The following is a 15389-nucleotide window of genomic DNA, read 5'->3' as shown; positions in this document are numbered from 1 at the left end:
TCGAGTTCAAGCAGCCTCTTGCATTGATTTACGGATTGAGTCCAGAACAAGTGATTATAAGGTGGACTTAACCTGCTATGTTCTACCAAGTATTATTTCCGACTTATCTGCTTGTCTCACGCCTGAGGAAGGATGGAAAATTCCGGAAGAGGTATTATCACAACTTGCAGACCCAGATTTCTATAAGAGAAGACCTGTTGATTTACTCATAGGTGGTGGCATTTTCTTTGATGTCTTAGGAATGGAGCGAATATCGTTCAATTTGGAAACATTGTGGTTGCAAAATAGTCGGTTTGGCTGGATTGTTACCGGCGAATTACGTTAATCGTGCTTAGCTGGTGTCAATTCCTTTGGTGCATCTCTAGAGACAGATTGGAAGGCTCTGCACCCAGAGGAAGATATGATCTATGGTCGACTATCCAAACCAAATTCGAAGATTTTAGAAGAAAAAGAAGTTGTGCAACATTTCCAAAATACAGCAATCCGCGACGCCAATGGCCGCTTCGTTCTTCGATTACCAATTAAAATGAACGCGGATAAATTAGGAGGCAGCATAACAATGGCGACATCACGGTTTCTGAGTGTTGAAAGACGAATACAAAAGGACCCTACCTACGCACAGAATACATACGGTTTATGCAATAATACCTAGAGATGGGACACATGCAGGAGTTCGCAACGAACCATCTATTCCCTCAAATTCATATTACTTGCCACATCACGCTGTTCAAAAAACCTCAAGTCTAACTACAAAGGTAAGGGTAGTCTTCGATGCTTCCGCCAAGTCTTCCTCAGGTATATCACTGAACGATATATTAATGCGAGGCCCAATAGTCCATTAGGATTTATTTGCAATATTGACTCGTTTTAGAAGGCACCAACATGTGATAACATCAGACATTGAAAAGATGTTCCGTCAAGTTGCTATAGCAGAACCTAATTGGGACCTTCAACGAATTTTATGGCGAAACAACCCGAGTGAATCACTTCGTACATATCGATTAGTAACGGTTACATATGGCACTACTCCGGCATCATATATGACCACTCAATGTCTGGTTAAACTAGCTGAAGAATTCCGAAGTATTATCCGAAAGCATCAGCAGTCATATCACAGGACTTCTATATGGATGACCTGATGACAGGTTGCGACACCGAAGTAGAATGCTGTCGTTTACAACAGGAAGTCAGCATGATACTTAACTCAGCCAAATTACCACTCCGCAAATGGTGCTCAAATTCTCAAGCTGTGTTGAAGTGTATAAGCAAGGAAGAGCAATACCCACTCTTCACTTTAAATATAAATGACGATGATACTGTCAAATCTTTGGGACTGTGTTGGAAACCAATCGCTGATGAATTCCACTTCCAAATAACAGATGTGCCAGAAAACTGCTAACTCACTAAAAGAACGTTGTTATCACAATTAAATAGAATTTTTGACCCGTTAGGTTTTCTCACACCGGTACTCATCAAGGGAAAAATATTCCTCAAGCAACTATGGCAATTGAAAATCGATTGGGATACTCCATTACAATAGGACCTTCAAAGGAAATGGTGTTCATACTACGAAGATTTACAAATTCTCAAGAACTTGTCAATACCGCGAAAAGGTATATTTAGCATAAGTCAAAAAATAGAAATGCATGGTTTCTGTGACGCATCGTTAGAGGCTTATGGGGCCTGTATTTATGTACGATCGTTAGGACATGATGGGATTTGGCATTCACAATTGTTGGGTTCGAAAACTCGGGTAGCTCCACTTAAGGGCATAACTGTCCCTCGCTTAGAGCTAAATGGAGCACATTTGCTAGTACAGTTGGTTGTCAAGATTTCTGATGCATGGAAGATAAACCCGCAAGAATTTCAACTCTGGACTGATTCCATGGTTGTATTATCCTGGTTGAATAGTGACTCTAGTCTGTTAAAAACATATGTATCGAATAGATTCACACAAATAATAGAGGTCTCCAGCCCTTCTTAATGGCGACATGTAAGGACAAATGAAAGCTCTGCCGACATAATCTCTCGTGGAATAAGAGCTCAAGAGCTGAGTGCATCAACGATCTGGTGGCATGGCCCTTTGTGGTTATCTCAATCGGAAGATTGTTGGGACCCTACACCCATACGAACAATACTAGAAGCTGAACTTCCTGAACAACGAACGTTGCGTTTGGCGCTGCTAGCAACAAGCCCAATCAAAGACTTGGTCGGCAGTTACTCTAGCTGGCCCAGACTTGTAGGTGCAGTTGGATGGATTTTAAAATTCATTGAACATGTTGGGTCAAAAAGAGAAAGGCCGACAGCCAAGTATCTCACTGTTTAAAACCTCAGAGCCGCTCAAAGAGCTTTACTCCAGACAGCGCAAAAAGAAGTGTTTTGGAAAGAAATAGCAGCATTACAACAACATAAAAATGTGTCTCACTGCAGTAAGTTGAGGTCCTTGAATCCGTTATTAAAAAACAAGTTATTAGTCGTCGGAGGCCGGTTAGAGTATGCTATGATAACAGAAGAGCAAAGGACACCAATTATTCTACCAGCTGACCATAGAGTAACTCGTCTAATTTTTACAGAACGTCATCGGAGCTTACTGCATTGTGGTCCATAAGCTCTTCTAGCAGAAGTAAGACGTTAATATTGGCCGTTGCGGGGAAGACTCACAGCAAGATCGGTAGTCAAGCGTTGTGTTGATTGTGTCAGAGCAAAACCGAATTTCCAACATCCATTGATGGCACCATTGCAAAAAGAAAGAGTTACTTGTACGCATCCTTTTACCAATACAGGCGTTGATTTCGCTGGCCCATTGACGATACGAAGCGGAATCCGCGGGAGACCTGGCAAGAAAGCCTGGATAGCAATATTTGTCTGCTTTTCTACTAAGGCAGCGCACATAGAAGCAGTGGAAGACTTAACATCCAGTGCATTTATTGCCTCACTTCGGAGATTCTGCTCCAGAAGAGGAATACCCGATAAAATCTGGAGTGATAACGTCACCAATTTCGTTTGAGCGAGACGAGAACTAACAAAATTTAACAGAGGAATAGAATCACATCGCCGAAGACATCAACTGTCATTTCAACCCGCCTTTGACCCCGAATTTCGGAGGAATTTGGGAAAGCTGCGTTAAAAGTGCGAAGCACCATTTATCAAGAAACGTCAAGGATGCACATTTGACCCTCAGTGAATTGCAGACACTACTCTGCAAAATTGAAGCGTGTCTAAACTCTCGCCCTCTTTCACCATTGAGTAGCAGCCCAGACGATTTAGAACCGCTCACTCCTGTTCACTTTCTTATAGGGGGCCCAATCACGTTGCCTCCGGAACCAGATTTAACATCACAACAAATCAGTGGACTTCGAAGGTGGAAGTTAGTACAAGCACTCATGCAGTCTTTTTGGACAAGATGGACCTCGGAATGTTTGCCTCAGCTGCAGGTCAGAGGAAAACGGACAACTGCAACCAAGCCATTAGCAATCGGCGATGTCGTAATTGTAAGGGAAGACAACATGGCTCCATGCAAGTGGAAGATGGCACGCATAACATGTCTACACCCAGAAACCTAACCAGGAAAGGATGGGCATATCTGAGTAGTCACCATACGAACTGTTAATGGTACAGAGATGAAAAGGCCAGTCCTCAAATTATGTCTGCTGCCAGTCGAGGATGAGTTAGAAGACGGTAAGTTAGTACGGTAACACCTGGCTACTCTCAGAGCTGCGACCCTCTGGGCCATCAGGAGTGAGTTTTCCGCTTTCTTCACGGCGCGGACGGTATCAGCCCATATCTGGGCGCCATAGAGCAGTCGGCTATGCACCACGCTCATGAGCAACCTGCGTTTGGCCTGCGAGAGCCTTCCCACATTGGGCATCAGCCTCCCGATCGCGGCGCCGCTCTTCTTGCTCCCGCAGCTACTGTATTAGCATGTTCAACAAACGACAGTCTGGTATCCAATTGTACGCTCAGGTACCTAATGGCTCGCCTCGTTGGCACTTGGAACCCCTGTATGCTCAGCTGCGGTAGAGCAAACTTGTGCTTCCCGGTAAGGATGACACACTTCGACTTCTCAGGGGCAAGTCTTAATCCGTTGTCGGACATCCATGTGGCAACATCCGAGAGGATTGGATTAACCAATTGCTCCATTAGCTCTGCATTATGGGCTACAGCTGCTATAGCCACATCATCGGCGAAGGCTATAAGTTTCGCATCTCCGTGCACCGGCAGGCGTAGGATACCATCATAAAATCGGTTCCACAATGTCGGCCCAAGGACCAACCCTTGTGGAACACAGCATGTCACCTCAAGATTTGACGCATCCGAACTGCTGTCCGAACCGATCAGAAGTTTGCGCTCAGACATGTATGACCTTAGTATCCGAATGAGGTATTCGGGAAAAGACGATCTCTGTAAGGCCTCATCGATCCGCCTCCAAGGTGCCGTGTTAAAGGCGTTTTTGACATCTAGTGTCACCACCGCGCAGAGATGTCTGTTCTGGACAACCCCTTTTCCAGTTTCACGCGCAACCTCCATTACTTCATCAATTGCATCAGTGGTGGACCTGAAGCGCCTAAAGCCAAATTGGAGGTTGCTGAGTGCTCCTGCTCTTTCGATGTGTTGCTCGATGCGGTTCAGAAGAAGCCACTCCAATAGTTTGCCTCCACCATCCAGTAGACTGATAGGTCGATAGCTCGACGGCTGGTCTGGTGGTTTGTCCATGCCCTTGCGCAGCAGGACCAACTTAGCTCGCTTCCATCTGTGCGGGAAGTGACCGTTGATCAGGCAGGCGTTGAACGTCTCAAGGAACTTCTCAGGACTTTTCTTCGCGGCTAGCTTGATAACCTCGTTAGGAATGTAGTCAGGACCAGGTGCCTTCCCCAGAGGCAGCTTGCTCACCCTCAGCTACAGTTAGTCTGAAGTAAAAGGAGGTATCAGAACTTCTGGTTGTTCGATGATTACGGTGGGAACGCTTGGCTCCAGTGGAACTAAATCCCAATTGACTTTTGGTATTGCGGGGAAGAGTCCTCTCGCAATGCTCGATAGCATGGGTTCCTCGATGGTGGGGAGCCGACGACCCAACCGCTTAGTGACGAGCCTGTATGGTACTCCCCAGGGGTCGCTGTCCACTGACTCGCACTATTCTCTCCACGATGCCTCCTGTGCCTTCCTTATAGCTACCCTCAGTTGCTTCCTTGCCTGATTGTACACGTGGAAAGCCTCTTCGCGGCCACCAGTACTGGCTCTGCGACCCGCACGCTGATAACTCCTGCGAGCAGCAATAGCCACCCTGCGTAGGTCGGCAATTTCTTCATTCCACCAGTGGACTGCCCTCTTACCACTTACCTCTTACGGCTGATCTGATGGGCATTGCTGCGTCACAAGCCTGAGTCAGATATTTCAGGAGGCGCTCTACAGTCTACATGTTCCTCCGTAGTAGTGTCCCGAGAAATGGTGGGGAGTGCTCCTGTTCGATTCCAGTGCTCCATGATGGCTACCGGAGACAGTTTTTTCACCGACTATCCACCTGGCCGAGCTATTTTCGCTGTTGGACTGCGTGACTCAGATTTGAAAACAGAGTATGCGATATACTCATGGTCGCTGGCGGAATACCTCTGCTCTAATACAGACCAGTCATGCACCAATGGTCGGTTGTCCGTGGATCGCGCAAAGGTGACATCAATTACGGACGTGGCGTTGACCCGCCCGAACGTGGGGACGGAACCCATGTTACACACTGTCAGATCCAATGCCGAGGCGAGGCCAGACAGTAGTGATCCTCTTGCGTCCTCCAATGAGGAGCCTCATTCTGCAGAGTGAGAGTTGAAATCCCCGGCAACAATGACGTCACTCCCCGCGCCTGCGTTGTGCTGGACCGACGCCTCAAGATTGCTGAGGAATCGATCGAACTCCTGGATCGTATAGTTGGGCGTGTAGTAGCAGCTAAAGAATAGCTTTCCCCTCACCTTCGCCCATGCGAAGCCACCACAAGAACCTTGATCCGAGACGTCCGCCGATCTGCCAGGGACATATATGGCGCACTTGCCATCAGAGCTGGCAACCCAACGCGGCGCCTGACCTAACGGGCGGTTGTAGTCGCTAACTATGACTACGTCAATGTTAAGTTCCGCGATTGTTTGCAGGAGGAGTTGCTGCGCCGCCCAACAGTGATTAAGGTTCACCTGCAGCACCTTAATCCCTGGACCTGGGTCTGCTGTTAGCGGCATGACAGGGACTCTGATGGCTTAGCCGGCGCCTCCGTACGCTGGCCTCGGTCCGACTCTCCGGACTTCTCGCACCGGCGGGGGAGTGTGCAGTTAGCAATAAGATGGCCCACCGCCTTGCATCTGAAGCATTTCCTGGTCTCCTCGCTCTTACACTAGCTGGTTGCGTGGCCAGTGTCAAAGCACTTTGCACAGTCTGGCTTAGATGCCAGCTCCTTAATGCGGCACGCAGCCCAGCCCACCCTCAACTTTTTCAGTCGAGCTAGCTTGAGCCCGGGGGTCAGTGGGTCGTTGGATACCTTCAGCTCAGGATCGTGTTCCGCCAGGGTATTAATCAACTCCTTTTCATCGACTGAGTCCTCTATCTGAGCAGCAGTGCGAAACTCGGAGAAGGACGCCTGATACTCCTCGTTTCGCCAAGCTGGCGCTTGAGCGCACTAGCAAGGTCATCGGCGTGCTTCTTTGTGTTCGTTTCCAGTACTAGATTAGCAGACTTAGCTCTCCTAGTGGAAATCATGAACTGGAAAGGCTCCTTGAGAACAGCATCTTTAACTTCCCTCACTGCTTCGGCGTAAGAGAGATTCGCCGGCTTATCCAAGACTACCACCTGCGTTCTGGGAGGGTGCCTCCGCTTACCACTGCCTGCCTTGGTTGGTGGTACCTTAAGTTCCGCCTTGAGCACCAGGGCGTCTGCCTTAGCCCTTCTTGCAGTCCTCCTGTCCTGTACCACTATGAAGTCAGCCTCCTGCTCTGTGGATGTAGTTGCCCTATCCTCGAAATTAGTACTTGGCCTTTGTTGTTTACCTTTACTGGGTGGCTTCGCCTTCACTACCGGTACCTGCGTGGTCGTGGAGTGAACTGACCCGTGGCCGCGCACAGACGCATTCACCCACCAGTATGGCGTGTCTGTACCGGTTTCAACAGTTGACTTCTTAGCCTCCGACTGCAATACAACCGCATCGGTCGTTTGGGTCCCGACTTCAAACAGCTTTGCCCGATTCGTCTTCGCCTGCGGTGCTACTGCACGTGATTGCGTCTCAAACAGTACAACGTTGAAGGCCTTTGCCACTTTGTCCCTGCTTGCTTTGATGCCACTTATGATCTCCAGAAGATCCTTTATAGCCGAGCTGACCGTTGGGCTGTGTGTCTTCACCGAGACAACCTCCAGGTGGACAGCCCTATCAAAAGCGTTTGCGAGCATCCTCCTTTTGAGCACCTTAATGGCATCCCGCATCTTGTCACCACCTTCCCGCTCAGCATGCGTGGCTTGGGAGCAGCTTACTCAGCACTAGTATCTGCTAGAGTGACGGGGAAATGGCTGGCCGCCCCCGCACCCTCAATTATTTATTATTATATCTATGCCTTAAGTAGAAAAATTAAAAATAACAATAAACACATGTGAACTTTTAATATTATGAATAATTAGTACCTAACTCTATCACCACACTCTATCATTTACCAGTACTATAAAATTTATTAAAATGTAACAGTTAACAATTACAAAACCACAGGTGTTCAATCTACACCTGACTGCAACTTTGTAAGATAAATAATTGTCGTGGTAATGTATTTGTTAAGTTATTTCAGATGTATCATAACCAATAAGTACCTAATACATTCAGTGGAAGGGTAAACTGTTTTTCCTGTGAAGCAACTGCCTTAAATAAGAACCCACACCACACACCAATTTTATTCTTATTTTACACTTATTTTTTCAGACTTAAATAAATTAATATAAAGAGTAGGGGATGGCGGGGCAGTACCGTACGGTTAAGCTTCCATGGTTTATAAATCATGTAATTTTTGACGAAATTAAATTTTTTAAACTGGTATATATAGAAAAACTTATGGTCTATAACTTTTATTCCAAACTTTTTTGTATTTTTTTTTAAATGTGTTTAATTTGCGTTTTACTTTTTTCGGGAAAAATACGGATTTACCCCAGGTTAGGGGTAAATCCGTATGTACCCTTGGGAAAAATCGTATGAGGGCAATTGTTATGCAAAATCACAGTTCATTATATGTATTGGTAAATTATTAATTGGTATTGGACTTTCATTTAATTAACTTGTAAAGTTTAACTAAAATTAGGCAGTAGGTAGTAAGTTATGTATGATTTCATTTTCATTAATCAAAAATGTACCCAAACATTTTTTTCAATTCTTCAAAATGTCAACAAATTAATAACACAATACAATATGCGATAAAACCTGCTCCCATTGGCAGTAGTATAACAAATACAACTTACCTAAGTAGTAAGTACTTAAGTACCTATCTAGTTATTAAAATAAAACAAAATATTCTTTTAATATAAGAAATAAAAATGACCACACAAAATTACTTTTTAATAAAAATAATAAAAAAATTTAATATGATAAATTTTTTTGGCAATTCTAGCTAGAACATAAACAGTATATTATAATCATAAAAATAAAGCAAAACCTTATTTTTTTATAAGAAATATAAATTACTATACCAAAATAACTTTTTTAAACCTTTTTCAAAAAAAAAATAATAACAAAACTTAACATTATGCCTGCCTTGCACATAAATATAGTAAACAATATGTAATATTAAAATAAAACAAAAACTTTTTTTATTATAAGAAATGAAAATTACCTTAATCAATAATGTTTTACTTATTTTTTTTTTATACAAAGATCACAAATGTAGGTCTTCCAGTTATCAACTCCTCCACAAAGCTCATGACACCATCTACAACAATTTATACATTTAACCCATTTCTCTTCCTTTGAGTCTTCTTTGTATGGCATACTACAATATATACATTCTTCGTCGGCACTGTCATCATCATCAGTTGAAACACATAGCTTTTTGGGGTGAATATCTTCTTCGTATATTAAAGTAAATAATCTTTTTTTAATATTATTTTTCTTTTGTTTTTTCTTTGACAGTGGTTTACTGTTATCTTTAGCTTCTTAGAGTTCTTTTTTGTATGGACTTTCAGTGATAATTGCTGTCTTTCCTCTTCTTCTTGATGATCTGTTAATATTTTGGTATTGGCAAGATAATTTCTGGAGATATATTAAAAATCTGTTTTTCATTTGAAGAAAAAGTTGTATGTGGAATTTCTAATACCAAACTTTGAGACGATAAAGATGAAACAGGCGCATTTTGAACATTATCTGCAGGGTGTTCATTATTCAATGTATTAGCAGAGAAACTAGGTTGAGGAGTAGAATATAATGGAAGAGCACTATTATTATCAGCTGAACAACAAGGTTGTGTTTGGGTATCTAATGACATTTCAATATTATTGGTAGTTTCAGCTGGAGCAAAGTCAAAATTGTCAAATATGTCTGAATTAAATGGAGCTATACCAGTTTTTCTAAAACCAGAAATTGCATTTTTTGGAGTTGCTGCTTTTAGATATGCTTCACGAAAAATTTTAGAAATGTGGCGAAGACCAACAACTTGGCCAGGGTGGTTAAGTAACCACAAATCTAACTCTTGGCTATAGTATGTACTGAGTGGACCCATAAAGATCACACCTAACGGTTGTAATTTGTGAGTTGTATGGGGATTAAAACAAATTATTACTATATTATTTTTGCGGGCTACATCTATAACTTCAAGGTTTTTAACATGAGTAACATGGCCATCTAAAAGCAATAAAATATTGTTTTCTTTTGTGGGATGTGTATGCTTAGTAAAATGAAGAAGCCACTGCACAAATATTTCAGATTGCATCCACCCTGATGAATGACAAACAACCAATGCTCCAGGTGGTGCTTCTTTTTCAAAATCTGGATTTAATCTGACTCTAGGGAATATTAATAATGGGAGAATATATGAACCCGATGCGGAAAAACAAATAGTCACTGTAACATTTTGACCTATCTCAGCTGACGACAGTTTGCCAACTTGTCTTCGTCCCTTTTGGAAAATTATTTTGGCTCTACTTTTGGCTACATTTGACAATCCACTTTCATCCACATTAAAAATCTGTTCTGGCTCAAAGTGATGAGTCTCATAACATGTTTTTAACAAATCATAAAAACTATTCACCACCGGTCGATTGAAGCCCATAGCTCTCACAGCCGAAGTTAGTTCTGGGATTCGTACTGACAACTCTGGGTGCCTTAATAAAAAGCCTTTTTATCAATCTTGACCTACATAAAAACAATTAAAAGATAATATAACAATAAACTTTAAAATATATAAATAAAAATAATCATTGCCTAATTCACCTGCTAAACCATTTGTTTTATTAAAATTATGAGCAATATTGTTTCTTTCAGCAAGTTCAAAGGCCTGTTTTCTAAAATGATTTTGTGTTAAGCCAAACAAACGACTTTCCATGTCTTTTAAATATTGTACAAGAACATTTTCTTGTTTGATTGAAAATACTATTTGATAATGTCCCAAACCTATAAAAATAAAAATTATACTTTTAATTGAAAACAATTATTTCAACACATAATTGACAAGTTTACAATAAGTTTATAAATTTATAAATAGTTTACAACCCCCTTATAACCAAATATGTTATCTAATATCAGAAGAAAAAAATGGTTTTCTTAATAAGAAATTTTCTATACTAATATATCAAACGAATTACCATAATATTGTGTAATCATTAAATATACCTTTTAATGCACACTGTTGAACATTTAATTTTCCTTCTTTAACTTTCTTGCCTCGATCCTGTAACGTTGAACGAGGAACTTCATAACGAATAGACGCAGCATCATAAGTCATACTTCTTTTCACCACAGCTAATACAGCAACTTTCATATCATTTTCCAACCATGATTGTCTGTTTGATTTCCGAATATAATCACGAACCACACTAAGAAAAATAAAACATTTCAATACTAAAAATTGTTAAAATTCAACTATAGCAATAGTCAAAATATCAATGTGGTAAAACCGTACAGTGTATAACCATACGATTTTGCCCCACAAGACTATTAAAAGTTATCGAGCTTCATATCAAACATTAAATTAATAAATGAATGTATTTATACTACAAATATAAATTACACTTAATTAGATATTGAATAATAAATATGGCATACCTGAACAATTTTTTTGCATATAAAAATTCACTCTTGAAATTTTGATATTATTTTAGTAATTGAATGTAAAAACATAAAACGTATTTATTTTTAAAACGTGATATCAAAACACTTGCACTATCATATTCAATAAATAAACAAGCAAAACGTTTCAAATCGGTGTATTCAGTTTATCTCCTTGACAACAATTATTGATAACATTCCGATAATACGATTTTGCTCCACATACGGTAATACCCCGTCTTCCCCTATAAATTATAACTAGTCTAGCCAACTAGGTGTTTGAGACTGGAGTCATTTGGGTACCCACCTTCACTTTTGCACGCATCCACTAAATACATTACAGGGATTTTAACACTTTACACTACTTACATAGTTACATGGTTTGAATGTGATTTGTTGTAGCTTGTAGATACCATTAGTTTAACTTGGTTTTTACAATGGTTTTAATTCTTTATCGATACATTTTACCTAGAAATAATTACTCATTAGTTTAAAATAAAATACACAAGCAGGTTAGTAGTCCAAAAACTATGTACGACTTACGAAAACCACATCAGAGGGTGAACTGCTTAGATTTATGACTTGTATACTGCACAACTGCACAAGGTAGTGAACGCATTAATTAACTTTATAAAACATACTTAAAGAGTAAAGAGTAAAACAAGGTAAAATATTTAATAAATTCGACAAAAAACTTCAAATCATCAAAAATAATTCAAAATAATAAATATTAACGTATTACATAATTTACATAATAATCGAACATAAGCTCAATATTCTGTTTGCATTTGAAGAGATAACCATCTAAAACATGAACCATGGTTACAGTGATTAATGATTTGTTATCATAATTTATAGTCTATGATTATTGATAAAGCGATTTTTGTATGGTTTTTTTTTGATTTTTTACCCAATACTATGGTTATTGACAGGAAAGGTTGTTATAATAAATAGCTAGTACAATAAAGTAGCAAGCAGTTGCTAGTAGCAATATTCAACGATTATAATTTTGTCATATTAAACACATCCGTATGGTAACTCAAGTATATACCCTATCCATTCAATTCAAAATCCAACTCTGTACGTAGGATCACTACAGTATTCACATTACACTTTTGTTTAATACACTATAATGAGGACCAGGAAATTAAAACACATGTTTAAAATAAATTTATTATTAACAAAATAATAACCATTCATTTGGTGTTGTTACTGTTGTTGCTTCTGCTGCTCCGGCAGCTTTAGCCACTTCGCCTTTAAGCTGTTCAGCCAAAGCAACAGCTTCTTCTGCTGCTTTGGCTGCTTTAGCAGCTTTATTTGCCTCTCCAGCGGCAACATCTCGCTGCTTTGCAGCTGCTGCTGCTGCTGCTGGCTGATCGAACCAGCAGTCAGCAGTAGTGTGACTGCGTCGGAAGCAGTTGGTACATTCTAGAAATTCAAAGGAATTGAAATTAAAACATATTGTTAGAGAATCTTAGTTATATAGTGTAACTAATAATTGCGCTCGGGTCAGGATATAAATAGATTTGTTAAATAAAACGCAAATTAAATGTACGGCTAATTGTTTTTATTTGATGTATGAGAGTTATACGCTCGTGTGCTGAAACTGAGGTCGGCGGCGATATCAAAAAACTAAAGGTAATAAAATAACAATTATATTATATACAACGAGAAACTGGGTACGGTCGCCGGGGACACGGAGCATAGACGGTGCTCCGGTCGCTGCGAAAAATTACAGTGGACTGTTTGCCGGTCCGCCGCTGCGGCCCGTGCCTGTACCTTAGACACGAGGTGCAGTGTGACCAATCCAGGGCACACTGTACCTCGGCCCTAACAACAATATGAGTACAATTTTAAAGCAAAAAAAAAAATAAATTGACGCTAACAATATCAATAATAAAATGTTTGTTCATTTAAAAATTTAAAAATTTTGGATAAGCCAATTTTCTGTAAAGGGAAAACATGATTTCACTCAGCAGATTTTGAGTCATAAGATGCATTTCAAAACAAGATGTTATAGTATTCGAAGAGCAATGTAACTACATAATAAAATAACATTACTAACTGTGTAATTTATTATAATATAAGTATAAATTACAAAATCGATACTTTTTTGTGTAAACCATTTAAACCAAAGTAATGAACTTGTTGATGAAGTTATATAGTTAGACTAAAAAATAGACAATGCACAAATAGATAAAACCCCAAACCTGGTTACACTGAATAGTGTAATGCAAAGGTGTAAATCTAATAAACGTTATTAACAAAATGTATACAAATAGTTCAAATCAATAAAGAACAACTTTATGAACATTGAACACTTAAGTATAAAAGAAAAAATATATACACATGTTTTAGTCAATGTTGATGTGGTGCATTACATGCGTAAGGTTTGATACACCTGAATATTACATTTACGTAGATACAACTCATCCATAAAAACAAATTAATAAGTATGTATAAAATATACTTACTGTTTCAGTTTACATACATTTTACCCTTATTGCCACCACCACCACGGCCCTTATGGCCACCACCGCCATGGCCTCTTTTGCTAGTCCCGGATGGGTGATCATCCGGGATTTTTAGAGACAAATCCTTGCCACACATAAAAAAGAACAAAACGTGTTTTTATCCGTTATAAACAAAAAAAAACCAACAGCTAATGGCCTAAGTTGCCATTGAAAAAATAAATGTTGTTACTTTGCAGTGTAAAATTACCTTAAAAGGATGATACCAATATGAAATGTCAACATTATTTTTTGACATTACCTGTGTGTAAGCGTTGGCTTTTATTTGATATTTTATTTTTCATGCGAGTTAAAAGCATTTTTAATTTTTGATATTTCACATACCCATATCTTGCTTGACAATTAAAATTTTGAAAAATCGGCAACCTTTAAGCACAGATTATGTTATTAATTTATTACCTAAAAGTTTTATAATAGGTCAATTCACTCTAGTATCAAATTTAAAATACAGCATGTTCCATAAATGGAAGAGATATCGAAGAGACAAAATAAAGTTATTGAATACTAAAAAAAAAAATGTTTTAATTTTTAGAAAATTTATTTCGTCAAATTGTATTCTTTTAAATATTATTAAAAGATTGAATAGGTACAATCATTACATTATTTAAATTCCTCATACGTATTGACTATTTTGTGGTTTATCTAGCTATTTTTGAATTATTTCCCCTGATTTCCGACTGTCGTTCATTGCTTATTGTATATTATAATATCATATATATATTATCAATTATATTTTTAAATTGAATTATTCTTTCTAGCAAGGCATGGTCCCGAGTCCCCACGATCTATTACTATTATTGTTATTATTAGTCAAATAGAATCGGTTCTAAATAAATAAATTATGTTACCAATACAATACTCAATGTATTACTAATTGTTATACTGTTATAGTTATTAAAATTAATACCTACTTGCAGTCTGCAGTATTAATTTAATTTCTAAAGAGGTAATTACAGAGGATGACACTATTAAATTTTAATAGTTTACTATATATATTATAATTTTTTTTAAATATAAGTGGATATTTATTATTTAATCAATGACTCCACAATAGTGTTAGTAGGAGAATTAGAACTTCTTGTTTTCCTTATTTCCACTGACTTCGACTATACGCACTTGACAGTATTTAAGAGTTTACTAATTTAGACATCAAAAATCAAAATACAGCCGATTTCAATACAAATATAATACCTATAATAACTTTTTAGTACCGTCGTCCATCTTTATGCTATCGCTAATCGCTATCTCAAGCACCTATCTGTGGTCTGTGGGTGGTAGGCCTATATTGATTTAATAATAATACACATTTTAAATTGTCTTAATATTTCAGGGGGGCTACGCCTACGCCACTGCACTGATTAACACCGAACACGACTTAATTTTTTAGAGCTTGACAATCCTGTACCCGTACGGCTAGAGGGCTGCATGATATACAAGTAACAAATATTATAACAGACTTTGTGCATAGACTGTTCGAAATGTTTTAGTTCAATTTTTTTAAATTTTTTTTATAATGTTTTTTAATATAATATATTTATCAAATTTTAATTATTAAGATAAATTATACAGATATATTAAAACATATTATACAAAAAAAA

The 15389-nt window shown here is 38.8% G+C and overlaps 2 protein-coding genes across 2 annotated transcripts; one reads left to right on the top strand and one right to left on the bottom strand.

Moving 5' to 3' along the window:
- Positions 1 to 2728: 2728 nt before the first annotated feature.
- Positions 2729 to 3563, top strand: LOC111041324. The gene is made up of 2 exons (XM_022325546.1): positions 2729 to 2981; positions 3061 to 3563. Exons 1-2 carry the CDS (start codon positions 2729 to 2731, stop codon positions 3561 to 3563), a joined length of 756 nt encoding a protein of 251 aa, XP_022181238.1.
- A 5658-nt stretch (positions 3564 to 9221) lies between these two features.
- LOC111041323 lies at positions 9222 to 10265 on the bottom strand. The gene has a single exon (XM_022325545.1). The coding sequence runs from the start codon at positions 10263 to 10265 to the stop codon at positions 9222 to 9224; it is 1044 nt and encodes a 347-aa protein (XP_022181237.1).
- Between the last annotated feature and the right edge of the window lie 5124 nt (positions 10266 to 15389).

The sequence above is a fragment of the Myzus persicae genome, unplaced genomic scaffold (assembly GCF_001856785.1).
Source record: "Myzus persicae strain clone G006 unplaced genomic scaffold, MPER_G0061.0, whole genome shotgun sequence".
Taxonomy (NCBI): domain Eukaryota; kingdom Metazoa; phylum Arthropoda; class Insecta; order Hemiptera; family Aphididae; genus Myzus; species Myzus persicae.
Note: the sequence above shows the minus strand (reverse complement) of the source record. Positions and strands in the feature narration are given on the sequence as shown.